This window comes from Plutella xylostella, chromosome 6 (genome assembly GCF_932276165.1).
Source record: "Plutella xylostella chromosome 6, ilPluXylo3.1, whole genome shotgun sequence".
In the NCBI taxonomy this organism is placed as follows: Eukaryota; Metazoa; Arthropoda; class Insecta; order Lepidoptera; family Plutellidae; genus Plutella; species Plutella xylostella.
The window spans coordinates 654,920-671,495 of record NC_063986.1 but is presented as its reverse complement, the minus strand read 5'-3'; the positions used below and the strand labels follow the sequence as shown (position 1 = coordinate 671,495).

At 36.4% G+C, this 16,576-nt stretch overlaps 2 protein-coding genes across 2 annotated transcripts in view; one reads left to right on the top strand and one right to left on the bottom strand.

The window, feature by feature from the left end:
* Window positions 1–16,576, top strand: part of LOC105388728 (neuropeptide SIFamide receptor) — a 51,043-nt gene that overhangs the window by 1,978 nt on the left and 32,489 nt on the right. The gene's annotated exons all lie outside the window — the stretch shown is intronic.
* LOC119694140 lies at window positions 5,296–7,098 on the bottom strand. The gene is made up of 2 exons (XM_038119853.2): window positions 6,992–7,098; window positions 5,296–5,994 (listed from the first exon to the last, which is right to left on the bottom strand). The coding sequence occupies exons 1-2, from the start codon at window positions 7,001–7,003 to the stop codon at window positions 5,728–5,730; spliced, it is 279 nt and encodes a 92-aa protein (XP_037975781.1). The 5' UTR covers window positions 7,004–7,098; the 3' UTR covers window positions 5,296–5,727.

Genomic DNA, 16,576 nt, shown 5'->3' with positions numbered 1-16,576 from the left:
ATTAGTTCCTATACGAGTAGTAATACGGAACATGTTTCCGTGACCCGGAAACTCAAGTAGACGCAACAGTTGGTAGAAAACGTCGACGTGTATTGTGTAGCAGCTGATTTTGTAAGGCGCTCGTAATATTGAACGGTAGTAGGAAAATATGCGGTTTCACGAAAAACGTGACATGATAGTATGATACGTTTTTGAAACTTAAAAGTCAAAAGAGCTTTCAATATACCTATCCATATTTATAAAAGAGAAAACAATAATTACCGAAATAGGTATACAGTACTAAGACATTATTACACACCAAAAAGTTTAGACAATACAGCCTATTCAGTATAACACGAACACGTAAAAAAGTAACGAGATTTCCAAACAGGAAATGGTGTGGCTTTACCAGGCGCGACCGCGGTTGTCGATTCAAATTTAATTGAGACAAAGCACTTGAAAAACCCTCAAGTGAAGACGCTTCCTCAGTACCCGCGGGTCAAGGATGCAACCTGGATTTTTGACCCTTTTAAATATTAGTGCTGAGGAATCTTCGGACTGCGGGCCGTTCCTCGGGCGTATTAAATGGCGGTTTTGTTCTGTGCAAGGCCGATGGCCATAGAATATACAACAGGAATCCCAATAAACTCATCAATATAATGGAACGCTATTTTGGCTGCAAGAATACAGGCTAACGTAAATAGACATAGGCGTGAAACGGTGTGATCCGTTTAATATTATTTATATTTTGTGTGGTTTTGCTAAACGGTGTACTTTTAATCGCATCACGTAGGATATGACTGTGTGCATATCTCGTGTGGTTAATATTTTTTCAATAACAGTTCTTTGATAACACTTTACTTTTATTTCAATAAAAACTTTTTAAACAAGTACGTGCGAATACTTTAAAAAGTCTATATTTTTACCAGTGTTTATTTTTGGGCTTTCGTAAAACCTGTACGAAGAGTAGGTGTTTTGGAGTAAAAATAAACAATAACAATGGAATGTGTCAGTGACTTATCATCCGAGATCATTTACCTTAGACTAAACATCTGTTTATGGTTTCAGGCCGCTACGGATGAAGGGTTTGGGCCTAAATGAGAAATAATAATTATGAAAGTTATGAAATGTGAAATATACCATACACATACCATGAGTCATGTCCAAGTGTAACATAAATGAAAGTCTGGAAAAAATATAATGTACATACATTTAACACAGTATTGAGTATTTATATTTTTGCTAGTTATTCCTGTAACCAACCTATCAACTATCAATAATATTTACTCTGCATAGTTACAGGAAGTACATAGTAGTCCAATAAAGCAACGAATTAAAAACTGAAATTCAATACCTCTCTATATTATTTGATTATTTACAACCAGGAGTAAAACTGATGCTCAATACTATTTATTATTTCATTATTTCCAACTTCGATCATAATTATCGAAGATTTCCAACCAGAAAAGTCAAAACATACAAACAAAATAATAATATGTCCAGACGGGAACGCGTGGCGCAGTAGTCGTCAAAATTGATATCTCAGTAATGATTAGTGATTCACCGCACGCAGCTCCTCGGCCCGAAGTTACTTCACCAAAAGTACTCCGGATTTACGTACACAGGGCCCAGGGGGTTACTCTATACTGACGATAAATGAACGAACGAGAGCTGCCGTGCAATCGGCACGTTTAATACAACGAGATAGAGTCGTGGCTCGCGCAGTAGCGCTCCGAAACTTAGTTTTTCGTCATATAGAGTGACCCCCCCAGGATCCGTGCCATGCCATCCCTACCTTCAATGCTATAGGCATAAAGTTTACTTTAGCAGAGAGCGTTAATGCTAGGATTCTGGAGCCAAAGCAAACACCAGATAAACGAATTCTTGCACGTAGGTAATTAAATGATACTTACTATCACTTTTCTCTTTAGGGACTTTCATATACGAGAAGTAGCTAAAGTAAATCTGATGTTCATGAATGGATATAAATATGAAAGGAAAAACGGATCGACTGACTGATATTGGCGAAGGAGTTTGAATTATTGTGTGAAGACCCTAGCATATCAAAGAAAATAATATAATAACATCATAAATATATTGTGTTGATAATATTGGAAAACTAAATTATACACAACAATAAAAAAAGACAAGGACACTGTCTCACAAAACACCAATTTTCCCTATTATCCTGTGTGGTCGTAGAAAAAAACCAATTTACCACAGGACCTTCCAAGGACTCCATGGGCATGGGCATAACTGCCATCCCCCGTAATGAGACACTTCTTGCACCGATACATTCAGTCTCAAGGGCACACAAGCGATAATCTGCGCGTACATTGCTGCCTTTGAACCGAACCATGTCCTTGACATAGAGGCGAGCGCGCGCTGGGTAGCACATTGCGATATTGTCACATTGTCCTTGCCGATATTGGTTCCGGGAATCCGCTTTGCAAGATGGATGGTATAGTGTGGTGTGCCTAGTGGAATAATTGGATTTATATTTATAGATAACTATTTTAATCACAGATTTTTATTCATAGATTCCTTTTCAATAGCGAATTTATTATGTGTATTTTATTGAGAATTGAGATTCATGTCAAGAGTTGACTATTCTCAATAAAAATCAGAAAGAAAAGATAACCTTATTCTAGGAAGCCTATTTCAAGAAATCTTCACAATCTTATGATATAATTGAAATGCTATCAGGCAACCCTCATGTATAAATCCGTTTAACCCAAAAGGATTTACATTTCAATACCGCCCACAACCTTTGTCTCCATAATATGAAGTAGTAGAGTAGTAGATTAACCACGTGTAAAAAAAAACAAAAAATATACTTAAAAAAGTAAAATTATTAACACAATATAATAATATATGATATGAGGCAGCTTCATATATGAGATCCAGTATCCTTATAAATTATGTAGTTTAATATAACATCTATCGCCTTTCGCATCAAAGGAAAATCCGTCGACGAAAAAAACTCAGTTATTTCTGCAGAAGCCATATTTATAATAATTAATAAATACAAATATTATCTTGAACATATAATAATATTTATGTTTCTTAGTAAAACATATATGAATATGATTTCCCAATAAAATTAAATGATTAATTAATTTGTACACAGTCGATAATATGAGTACTCCGGCACAAGTCGTCGAAAATCGGTGATTAAAAATATCAGCTTCAAAAGATTTAATTTATTACTAAAGAAACCTCTTTAAAGCTTGTAAAGGGAATGCCAAGATCGGAGCATAAAGAGCTAACAGCCCACAGATACTTATACTTATAAATGATTCGAAGACAAGTCAAGGACAGGCCACGGGAAATGGGCCGATTCGCGAATAGAATAAAATGGAATATAAAATAAATTTTATCTCCGCCCGCGGCCTACATCTGCCGACAAACAGGATACAGGATACGATACAGGATGCAAGGAAATGGTGACTAGTATCACTGTAATGGAAGTTTTTTCTTTGGCCTATAGCATTGCTGGACGTAGGCCTTTCCCAAATCACGCAATTGGATGCCATCTACAGCTTTCGCAAGTCGTCACCTCATCTATCCGGAACGCGTAGATTTTACGCACACAATGCAAAATATACAAAATTAATTAAATCTATGAACGCCGGACTGAAAATACCAATAAATAATTAAAATACGCCCGCATGTATCCCGAAGGCCGCGGTAAGAACCGAGCCTGGCCGGAGGGCCACTTTAGCTCGGCAACAAGCGAACAGACGAAAGATGGCAAGCAAATGGTACGCTTGGTAAAAAGACAAGAGTCATGGTTAGCACAACAACACTCCGAAACTTTGTTTTTTACTCCCGATGAAAAAGACTGTGTTTATAAGTTTAACGTGTCTGTATATCTGTGATAGCGTAGCTCCCAAGCGGCTGAACCGATTTGGATTCATTTTTTTTGGATCATAGGAAATGTTACCTCGCGTGTTCTCAGCCATATTTTCACAAAATTGGCTTAGCCATTGAAAATATGTTCGCCTTTTAGTGTTAAATGTCGAGGGTTTTTTACTTTTTTATTTATTTATCGTAAGCTAGAGGCCCGGGCCCGGCACTGCACGGATTGTACGATAATTTTGATTTAGGACAAGGTCACTCTCGGGTCCACTGCATGAATATTTTAATGAGCCTACGCGGAGTATTTACGGGGCATACGTTTGCTGACAACTTAAGATACATGGCGGGACCTTTATGGTTTCGGAGGCTTTTGTTATGATGCGTAAGAATTGCAAAAGTATTTTTTCGCACATACGCGTCATAGCGCTTTCTTGCAGAGTTAAATAACAATTCTTGGAAAGCTACGAAAAGATTCCATCCATTTTTGAGTTTTTGGTATAGAGTTATGTTACGAGTACTATGCACGTGATACTTCGTTTATTTTGGATTCTGAAAAGGTTTTTATATTTTACTACCTTGACCATTTCCAGTACTTAACACTCAATACCATTTAATTGATATTCATTTTATGGGGCTATCGATTTGAGAGCCCATTTCGTTTGGCATTGATCGACACATATGGCTATTACTAGCTCTTCAAGGATAATCACCGACGCTTGTATAATGTGGGCCACTCTCCCGAGATTACTTAGGGGTCTTAATGTGACCTACGCTGAGGTCTAGGGAGATTTTGATCGCTCAGCCTTGGACCCTTTTATATTGGCTATCATCAATACCGCAATATTAGGGTTTGAGTTGTTAAACGTTTTGAGGGCCGGTTTCAAAGGAGACATTACAATGTACGTGCAGTATGAGATGAAGACGTCAATTGTTTTACAAAACTGCTTATTCCTTTTCGAGAGAAGAAGATTCCAAGAGGATGTTTTGATGGAAGAGAATGCTTTTAGCATTAAGTTCGCCTATGTACAAATTAATTTATGTGCAATAAAGAATTTTAATAATAATAATAATGTTTCTTAAAGTTGCCTTATATTTTTTCAATATTACCTAGCTATTCTTATTCCTGTATATCGTCGATAAGTGATACTTTCTTGAGGAGGTCATCCGAATAGTTAGAAAAGCCACCAAATGACTCAGAAAATGTATCCCTTATTTCCACAAGTGAAGGCTCAGTTTCGACAGCACTTGTTCCTATGTCCGAATAATATACTGACGGTAATAAAAATTTAACATAACGTAAATCTCCCACTTTATTGTTCGTACATAAAGGGGGGCGCAATATTCACTCTTCTATGGACAAATAAATAGTACGTTTCCTTGCTGAGATATTAGGTCAAACATATTTGCAGACACTGTCTCGGGCTGGGGTCGTTGAACTAAAAGATTCTATTTATAAACGAATACCTTTATTTATAGCAAATACAGATACATAAATATTACGAGTATTATTATGACTAAAGTTGGCTGTAATAAATAAGGGAAAGGATTTTAGAAATACTTATATGTTTCATATTTTCCGCCTAGTGTAGTCAATCACATTTTCAAATCTGAGAATAGATTATGAAAATTATAATTGACGCACAGGTTTTAAGAAAATATGAAATGATAAAAGACAATAACACCAGCAACCGAGGGCGGTGGTGGACGATCACTCTAATAATTAGATTTGTGAAGCAACTTTTCTAATTAAGTCGACAAGATTTCAGTCCTTAAAAGTTTCGCGTCTGGATAATTTCGCCAAAAACTTCACGAACCGATGACTTGACAACTTTCATATCACTGGCGTTTTAAAATTGGCAAGAGACAACTTCAGCTTATCACACGTCACTAATGATGGATGAGGATGGGCGCATGCCTCACCACCGGGATGGGGTGGTGCACCAGCGGCGCGGCGTGGACCACGGGCGCGTGGACCACCGGGGCCACCACCCTCACTGGGGCCACGTGGTGGACCACGCTGGAGGTGTGCGAGACGGCCACGGGGTGGTGGGCCACGACCGGGTGGGCCACCACTGGATGGGCCACCACGGGATGGGCCACTAATGGCGCGATCACGCCAGCCGACGCCACGGCGACCAGAGCGACGAAAACCACCTGAAAAATAAAAGAAAAATGAGTAAAGCGAATGTAGGTAATGCCGAAAAACCAACGACCAATGCCGATGGCGTAAACGAGTTCTCAAATGCTGGAGAGTACGAACAGTCAAGCGCTGGTCCAATGACATTAGAGAGGTAGCTTTTAGGCTGGATGATTAACGATGAGGACAGAGTGTTGGGAAGTGGACGATTAAAGGCTGTTAGTGAATGACTCCGTTTAAAATACACAAGACATGGTGTGAAAAGATACACGAAAGCAAAAACTAATCAGTCTATGTCCATGCAAATACCTAAGAAGCTTTCTCAATAATTTGAGTATCTGCAGATTAGTAGGTTTCTTCATAATGAATGATATATAAAAAAAAAAAAAATGAGTAATGAGAGGCTGAAACTTTCAGACCATCACTCAAGATTCACGTCTCAAATGGTATAATTTCAGTTAGAAGTCAATGGCCGAAAATTACTAGCGTACGAGCATCGCAAAGACACCAAATATAAAATATTTTATATGAATAAAATTTCAGTTGGTACATAATCAACTTATAATAATAATTATAATCATTTTGAACTTATTGCAACAGACATTGTTTACAAAACTATGCGTTATTGCTGTAGCAATGTTGTTTTGACCTGTAAAGTGAACTTTAATATTTCTGTTTATATCGAAATTGATTTACATAAATTAGAATAAGATTAAGGAATGCACACTTTTTCTAGATACTTAAAGTGATTATTTTTAAATTATGATTTTAAAAAAATACATGCAGTGGTTAGTAACTGACTCTGAAGGTCCCAGGTTGAATCCTCATCCAGGAAAGTTTGTTAAAAAACAGATAGGTACATATTTGTTATCGGTTCTTGGCTGTGCCCAAAATATGGAAATATCGTCGCCCCCTTTTTGTGTTGCTACAACTCATAGAAAAACGGTTCTAGCAATGATAGAACGCTACAAAATCTTAAACACGTATGTTACATATTAAGCAAAATCAATTTACCAGTTTGATCATGATGAAGACTGCAGCTTCTAGGTACCGATGAGTAGTGTGCCTTAACCGCAAGCCCTAGGTCCTTTTATAGCCCTCCTCGGTCTAGGCTAAGCTAGGCTACAGGCCACTAGTAGTGTAATAAATCTCGCTGTTTGCCAATCTGTGCAACCCGAGTGCGTTACTGTGCTGCAAGTACAACCCGGGACAGTCGAGATTGCCCTTTATTTATTAAGTTTATTTAAAGGTGTGTGTGTGTGTGTATCTTATTCTTTCATGAAAAAACTACGCTCTATGGCAGTGTGGACTCTGATTTGAATCGGCTATACTTACTTGTTTTACTGTCTCATTTATTTGTTAATAATAATTAAATTCATTTAAGTAACAAGACTCAGATATTGTTAGTAGACACGATTAATAAATAAATTTCAAAGATCTTCTTTCAATCAAAAAATAATTGCCTGTCTGAAAAGGTTATTAGAAAAAATTCTGGCTAGGGTAGAGTAGTGGACATAATTGTGTTTTTTTTACAAGAAATTTGAATTAATCGTTTACCGCTAACTGTCAATAAGCTTTCGGTGGTCAATAAACGTCTAAGATGTTCATTGCTTCTGCCTTGAAATTGATTTTGCTTAATTGAACTAGGTATAGGGATTTCACCAAAGGACTTGTTAAGTTAAAATTAATTGAATTTGATACTTCAAATGGTTTTTATTATTGAAAGGTTTCTTGTTAATCATTGGATTATGCACTTAAGTAGGTATATCAATTTACTTACTAGGTACAATTTTCAAAATCAAACACCTTCATTAAAATCATATACATTACAATACATTATACAATTAAATTGAAGAAAGATTTATATGCGTTGAAATGTTTATTATAATGTGAACGTTATAATATTACAATTTGAACATATATTGCATTGTTCTATTTTAAATCTACTAAGCCTGACAATGCCATAAAATCCCATCCAATTAAACCTCAAAACTAACTTTCGACCCACGCATGTATCCTTTCCCACCACTGACTGCACGCACTATACCTCTCCACTCAAGTCGCATGACTCAAGCTACTCGGCGCGGCGATACTGAACTATTGTTAATTGATATCACTATACTTAATTACTATGAATAGATCGTGGATCTAAGCCGCCTTCGGATGGACCTGTCACGAAATGACCTACTTCCTGGGAAGGAGTAGGTGGCTGTTACCTACGCATAGTGCAGGTTTATTGTCTTTTGAAGTAGGAAGTTGACGATAATAAAAGAAACATTGATTGAAGAAAGGGTTTTGTCACAAATATTTAAAGTTCTATATCTTTCCGTTTTCTTTCTCTATTTAAACTAAAATAATAATCAATACAACTAAATCTAATATAGAAAGAACATTCATATATAGTGTTAATTATATCGTTAAAATATGTTAAAATATATGGTTCAACACGAAAAAGAGATTAGGAGATTGTTCATTACGATTCAATTTTACAGAGGATTATGAAACTATGTAAATTGAAAGGACACTAAATCTGGTTTCGTACACCGGTTCATTTGTATACAATGGCTGACTCTACATCATGTTCTAATAATTACGATGTAACCAGAAACCAGAAACGTGCTAGAAAGCCCATCGTTTTAGTCAATGAACATTTAAAGACGGGTAATTTAGTTAAGCGTTGGCTAACCCGATAATAGCTCTCTGTTATGAATTAATATAGATCATTAAGATCGGTTAATAAATTGATAGCGTAATAAATTGTATTTAGCTACTTTAACTCTACACTTTCTTGCTAAATATTCCTGAAATATAGTGCAATGTTTTATGATAACGTAAAACATAGGGTCTTCTTTGACTTATATGCTTTAATCTTAAATATAGCTGAAAGGATTTTAGCCAGTCGGATTATACATCACTGGGAAAAGGCATTTTTAATGTAAGAGGAGGACCCCTTTTATGCAATCACAAACTTATGCACCAAGCGTAAACTATGAACCTTGTAATGTGTGAGCATTACGCAGATATGTCATAAAGAGACTAGTTTTATCCCAAATGGTTCATAATTACATTCCGAGCTCACCTGACACGCGTGAGCGGCAAACGGTAATTATTATAATTATATTCACACTGTCCTACACAACACACATTACTTTAATAGTTGTTACCTAGGTAATACCTAACTTTGGTGCATAATAAATATGTTATTTAATATTAGGTACACACATTTCAGAAGCTTTCAGTGTCCTAACATTGTTATAATTACTCACTGTTTTAACAGTTTTCAGACCTTTTGTTACCTACCTAGTAAATAGTCACTCAGCTATGACTTAACACCTAACGTGATAATATACACACACACACACTCACGCCTTGTACTAATGTACTCCCTTGCGGGGTAGGCAGAGGTGCATTGCTGCACCCACTTTTCGCCAGAGCGTTATGTTATGCTATTGCCATTTTACGGGCACATCCAAGACCCGAGAACAAATATCTGTGTTTAAACAAATATCTGCCCCATCCGGGAATCGAACCCGGGACCATCGGCTCAGTAGTCAGGGTCACTAACCACTACGCCATTCGGTCGTCTACAATAACTGATAATATACATTTTAAACTGTTTCCAAACCTTATTTACATTGAAATACCTAATCCATTAAAATATTATAATTACAGAAGATTTAGAGCCTATAATGTATTAATCCTCCCCTTATATTTTATCTTTATGGGTAAAGTTCCACTTCCTGCAGTGTGAAGTGACACTTGTTATTAAATTAAGGAAACAGAACCTTCGTTAATGGGTGTTTGTAACTCTCCGGTTCAATGAACTTTGCATCTCCTTTGCCCCACTTCGGAAGGTAGTAGGTGCCGACAACTGCCAACATCGTAAAAGCCTAGAAACACTGCGATTCATACTTTTTGTGACGTCGTTTAGCTGGCTGGAGAAGGAGCCTTATTCGGAGAAACTCAGCTTTTCTGAAGCGATCCTGAATTCGTAGTGCGTAAACTATGTATTCTGTTCAAGCATCAAAGAGTAGATGTACAACGAACTGGCAATCGCTTTGGAAAAGTCGAGTGGTTATGAATATAGAGATACCTAACTGCAAAGAGTGCTATTTTTACCAAGATCGCAAATAGGCAAAATCTATAAATGCGTACCCACTGAATGTACTGAATGTTGTTTTGACATTTTACCCACCGTTGTTTCTTTATTTTTTACCAATGGGATTTAGAAAGTGCCGTTTCGTTATACTTTGTGGAGGCGGTCTGATGGCTGATAAGGATCTACCTGTTCTAAATGCATTGGACATGCCAAATATCAAGTGTATCTATAAATTTTATATGAACTTACCAAAATTATACTATGTTATACATTTCAATTCAACTCTTACAACGTACGAATTAAGGTGCAAAGACCAAGAGCTAAGTTAAACGACTGTTTTCACTGCACTTGAGCAGATCACGTACCTCGTAGTTTACTCCTGAAATTACTTCAGAGATAGTCTCCGAACTGAAAAGATTATTAAGTTACATTCTCTTTAAGCTTTGTACAAGATTTCAGCCATCCATCTTAGTCAAAGTATATTTTATGAATTTTCATAGAGAATATTTATATGCTAATGCTTTTGTCTACGTCGTTTACATTCTAAACTCTAACTCTATTGAAATAAGATGAATAAAACTTGATAGTTCGAAGGAAATGGTTTGTGTAAAAGATTTAACTTTCCTGGTATTTTGAATAAATCGTTTGGAAATCTATGTTTCATGTCTACAATCATGTTCAACGAAGATGTCTGATTATTACATATTTATCTACTAGTTATTAATAGAAAATAAAATATAATTGAGTATAATAACCACACTCTTCAAATTATAACCCCAAAATGTCTACATAGTCAATAAAACAAAACAAATACGGTATAAAAACTCATTTATTCTTACCAAAAACTAAAACATAAATACATATTTACAAAATGACTAGCAACAACCAAACACTAACCAAAAACGTGGTAGTGATTCTTGACTTTGTATTTCACTACTGGAGCGTGGACGGCGTGCGACGTGTGGTACACGGGCACGCTATGCACGGAGTGCACACTGTGGTACACCGGCACGGAGTGGACCACCGGCACGGAATGGACCACTGGCACGGAGTGGACCACAGGCACGGTATGGACCAGCGGGGAGGTGTGGATGTGGATGCCGGGGATAGGTACCGCTGTGGCTAGCATCGCTGATGCTAGGACCTGAAAAAAAATAATATTTAACTTATTAAAAACAAAGTCCCTTTGGATTTCTGTTTATAAACTTCCTGTTAATTGTAATAAACCAAACCTACATGCTGCTGCAAACCTACTGCTAGACACTGTCAGTATGTTATTAAGTAGGTAGTTTCTTGAGTGATAAGGCTAACCTTTCATCTCCAGTAAGCACTTATTACCTAGTAATAATGGGAGCCTTACCGTTAGCGCACATAGTGTCAGTGTCATCTTGTCAGCTGGAGGTCCGATTATGTGCAACTGGTTGTGGGTCACTTATTTATATATACGGAGTTTTTTCGCCATAGACTTGAGAAACGACTAGACATGTACTGTGGTAAATGGTTAACACAATAGCTAGGAAACGTGTTCATCACGCGATGGTTTTTCTTGCACTTGTTTCTGGTGGAACTTGTACTAGTCTAGGCTTGGATTAGATAAGAAACCGGATGGTGGAGTGGTTTGAGCTATGGTTAAGGGCAATTGGTTAAAAATAGCAACCATTAGTTAAAACTTGACTTTACATCGACGGGGACAAATATACTGGCTTAAGTGAAAAATATGACAAAAAATGTGGTTCGTTAGCACAGTATCACAAATCCTAATCCTAATCCTAACTAATATTATAAATGCAAAAGTAACTGTGTCTGTCTGTCTGTCTGTCTGTCTGTCTGTCTGTCTGTCTGTCTGTTACTCTTTCACGCCAAAACTACTGAACGGATTTGAATGAAATTTGGTATACATACGGTCTAGACCCTGGGAAAGAACATAGGCTACTTTTTATCCCGGAATTCCCACGGGAAAACTTTTTAAGGCGAAGCGAAGCGCGCGGGAACAGCTAGTATTTTATAAAAACGAAAAAAGTTGCTTATAAAGATATAAAAATACCAATCGTTTTAGTATAATTAAATAATAAGTCATAAATAATGCATCCTTCTACCTATTTATGTTGCATAATATTGATGCAGTAACCATAACAATAGAAAGGAAACTATTAATGGCCTACGGTGATTCACGTTTGCTATTTATACAGTAAATACCTGAACAGTAAGGATTATTACTTACTTATAACGATCCAGTTTTATTTACGTAGTTATTTGTTTTTATAGTAAATATATAGTATTATCTCTATCCTCCACGGGACAGGCATTGCCTAGTATGGGGGTCAGTACTTCACCATCTCTTGAATATTTTTAAAGGAAATAAACATTTTTACTTTACTTTTAAATTGACCTAGTATATTTTATACAATCATGTACTCTAAATCCATGAAAATCGTGCAGTTTAGACAGGCCGTGAAATTAATAAAAAGTAGGATAAAATAATATAACTTTTCCCCAACTCTAGCCATTCCGAAGTCACAGAACTTTCCCTTATACGAGATAACGAGACGTCCTTTTCCACTATAAAGTACCTACACACGCGTACAAAAGTCAGTGTCACCATTATCAAGGTTATGTCAGTTAAGTCGGTCACAACAGACTCGTATTTATGACTACAATTATAGGTATAGGCGCCGCGCTTGCGCACTGTAGAATGTTCTAGAGATGAACGGGCTTACGATAAAAACTAGACTATCATAATGTTCAGAATTACCCCCTGAGCCACCCCTCTTTGGCTTACTTTACCACTTTTGCAACATCTAACTTTGAGATATTGGTAATGCTAAATGACATTAGAAATAAATAGTATGAACAAGGTATTAACACAGAATAATGTGACTGGTAATTTAAATAACAGATATAACTCGAGATTACTGCTGATTAAAGTTTGACGGTTGATGTAAATATTATGTGAAGCTTTTAATACTTAAAGCTCAGGTGGCTGAAATATATCAACCCAAGGTATTATTTAAATTTATGTATTGACATGTTTATGTTAATTTATGATTTATAGATTTCTATACATGTCATGTACGCAGGATTTAAATGTCATTATATAAATTCAATGGCGATTTTCAGATACACTGTTAAGCGTTTAGGTACAATTTAATTTAAAAAAATGATAGTCGTAGCTCCTACTTGTTTCAGAGATAAGTAGGTACTTAATGAAGATATTACCACTTAACAGAGTCCGAAAGATCGATAGTTTTGCAATGGATTGTCGATCGCCAAAAAAGATTCCTTATCAATTGGGAAATCGGTGCTATCAATAGTTCTTTGGTTATGTATTATTATGCATAGTGTTCCTGTTTACTAATAATTATTACATATTATTATGTTTACTTCAACTATCGACAGACAATAGATATGGGTTTATCGAGCCGCGAACACCATTTAACACCCATTGTGGACAAGTGCCTCGACTAAGCGGCTACCCGCGGTGTGATATCCTCATTTCTATGATCTCTATTGAAGGTCTCCCACAGTATAGCGGTTCCGACTATCACTTCCGATCTCTCACTTCTCGGGTCCTTGTCCTCTTCTTTATATGACTAAATGGCGATAAGATTTAGGTATATAAGACCACCTATGTATTTTCACAGATATATATTTTTAAAGCCTTATGATTTCACACTTTTGGGAAAAGGGCTCCTCTTTGTAGTTGTTATCTATGTATGTATGTAAATTAAAGTTTAAGTTTAAAGATACAGAAGATCTGATGTTTGCGTGTAAATTCCTTTCTCAGATATATTTTTGTAAACAAACCTTTTAAGGTCTGTGGACGGGCCGTGATAAAGTTCCCTACCTTACTAATTAGCAGAGAAAAATTCTGCCCAATGTCACTGCGAAATTACGTACATATAATATACCTATAATTTTTTTTCAAAAGGTAGTGATATATCTTGAAGCTCGAATATTCTAGATAAAACATGACAAGTTGACTGAGCTATTGACAGTTAAAGGTAAAAGTATCCAGTTTGCTGAGGTCGTTAAATATAACTTGCAATCATTTCGTATTGCCTAATTATATTCAGAATTAACCTTTCTAACCTTCTTTTTTCGGTTTAGGTAACCAACAATCGAACTTGATGAAGAAATGTACTATGGTGAATATTAAAATGACTAACATTTTTAAATGTTAAGAAAATAGAGTACGTACAAACTAGCTGCTTATCTACAAAAAATGCAGTCAAGATACTTTTAATGCTAGCATGGTTCCCATACCACGAATAGCAGGCGCCGACGGGCTTAGTTAAGTCATATTTCTTAGAATGCCTAAGGCCTAACGTAACAAAAATAGTCCTCACATTACGATTACGAATTCTAACTTAGCGTGAGTTGAGGAAAATTATAAACGGATTTGAAAATAAAATAGACTTCTTAGGAAACACTATTTGAAGCTTAAACCGAGGCTCAATAAAACAAACAAAACATTTTCAAAGCTTGCTTTAATTAAATTAACTTCCTATAATATGTACATCCGTATGCGTAGCCATATTGTCTCTGCTGCTCTCCTCGGACCGATCACTCAAACCCCCTAGTAGTAGGGCAGTAGCGGCGCGGCGGGCAACACCGGCGCGGGGTTGTAGACCGTGCTGACGTGGGACAGAGCTACAGGGGGGTGCGCGAGCAGCGGCGCGCGGTATACAGGGTGGTGGTAGAGAGGCGCGGGTAGCACCGAGTGCGGGTACACGAGGGGCGCGTAGACGGGGCGCGGGGCGGGCGCGGGGGCGGGGGCGGCGCAGGCGCCGGCGAGCAGGGCCAGGGTTGCCAACTGTGGGGAGAATGAGTGCGTTAGTTTTGATTTTTTTTAGATAGAAAAGTAAAAAGTGAAAAAAAAGTACAGGTCATATCATATCGTACAACTTAAGTATAGTATTAAAAAAATTAAAAAACCGACTTCAAAAAACCACTAAAATGTAAGAAATAATTTAAGGTTTACACAAATTCTACTCGTATGTGACTGTACAAATATACCTAAGCAGGAACTGTTCTCTTTTGATGTTGGTGCGGTGACAAAGTAATCTGAAGAAATATGGCACCAACTTCAAAAAAGAACAGTTCCTGCTTAGGTATATTTGTACAGTCACATACGAGTAGAATTTGTGTAAACCTTAAATTATTTCTTACATTTTAGTGGTTTTTTGAAGTCGGATTTTTAATTTTTTTAATTATTATTTTATTTTATAGTTTTTAGTTTATTTGCAATATTTTTCAATCACAAGTAAGGTGCAAATGATACCAAAAAGTCCTACTAATCAATACGAATCATTCAAGCCTAAACACGAAGTAGTTGCTATATACCGTTGAGGAGTTCCCCTGACTGCCTTCCGTTTCCATCATCAGATCAGCTCAAGGTCACCATCATATTTTTTTGTTATAAGAACTATATTTACATTCTGAATTTCATTAGAATCGGTTAATATGTGCCCAAAATGGAAATTCATACCCTGCTTTTACCCCTTTACCCACCCTTGGGGGTGAGATAAAATTCTGAAAAAAAAATGGGACCACCTGGGAGCTCAACCCAATACAACAAAAAAAGAATTTTCAAAATCGGTCCATAAACGGCGGAGTAATCGGTGAACATACATAAAAAAAAAGATAAAAAAAAAAAAAAAAAAAGATCCCGACGAATTGAGAACCTCCTCCTTTTTTTGAAGTCGGTTAAAAAGTAAAGTACCCTACATTATAGTACCTACATAATAAATGCAACATTGTGGTAATTAACTCTCTAAAGTCCCTTTACAAATAACACATGTATGGATGGCTATATCTCCTAACGGATAACAATTTAAGAAAAAGTTCCTTTCCTTTTGGAAAATACCAAACTGCCAATTATCCTTAGGTTATATCCTAACTTAAAACCTTATATTATTTACCTACTTGAAAATAAAAACATGATATGAAAGATATGATAGTTGATTATATTATCAAAGATAATGAAGACAAAATTAATATCGGGGGTAAAAAATAACTCTGAAAGCACTGTAGGGTTAAAAACAAAATTATTTTAAATATCCAATTCAACAAATACTTCACGTTAAGCATGATTACACAACAGTCATAAATTAAGGGACAATAGGACGAAGCTATAAATCTTTAAACGGTTTTCAAATTAAATGGTTCATACATGATGGAAATTTATAGCCCACATGACTGTGTTGTAATGAGTAGTGACAAAACCTTTTATTTCACAACACTGGACAGTTCAACATCTAAAGGCTACATTATAATATGAAAATAATATCGATATAGCTCCTTTAAAAAGTATTTCATAAATCAGAGGTTAGTTCCCACAGACACACACAATAATAACTTCAATTTTTTTTTTTTTCTTAACCTCTATTGTCCCACTGCTGGGCAAAGGTCTCTCCCTGAACATTCCACTTATCCCTTTCTTGGGCCTGCTCACACCACCACTTCAATTTATCTTGCAATAATTGCAAACGTTATCCTGT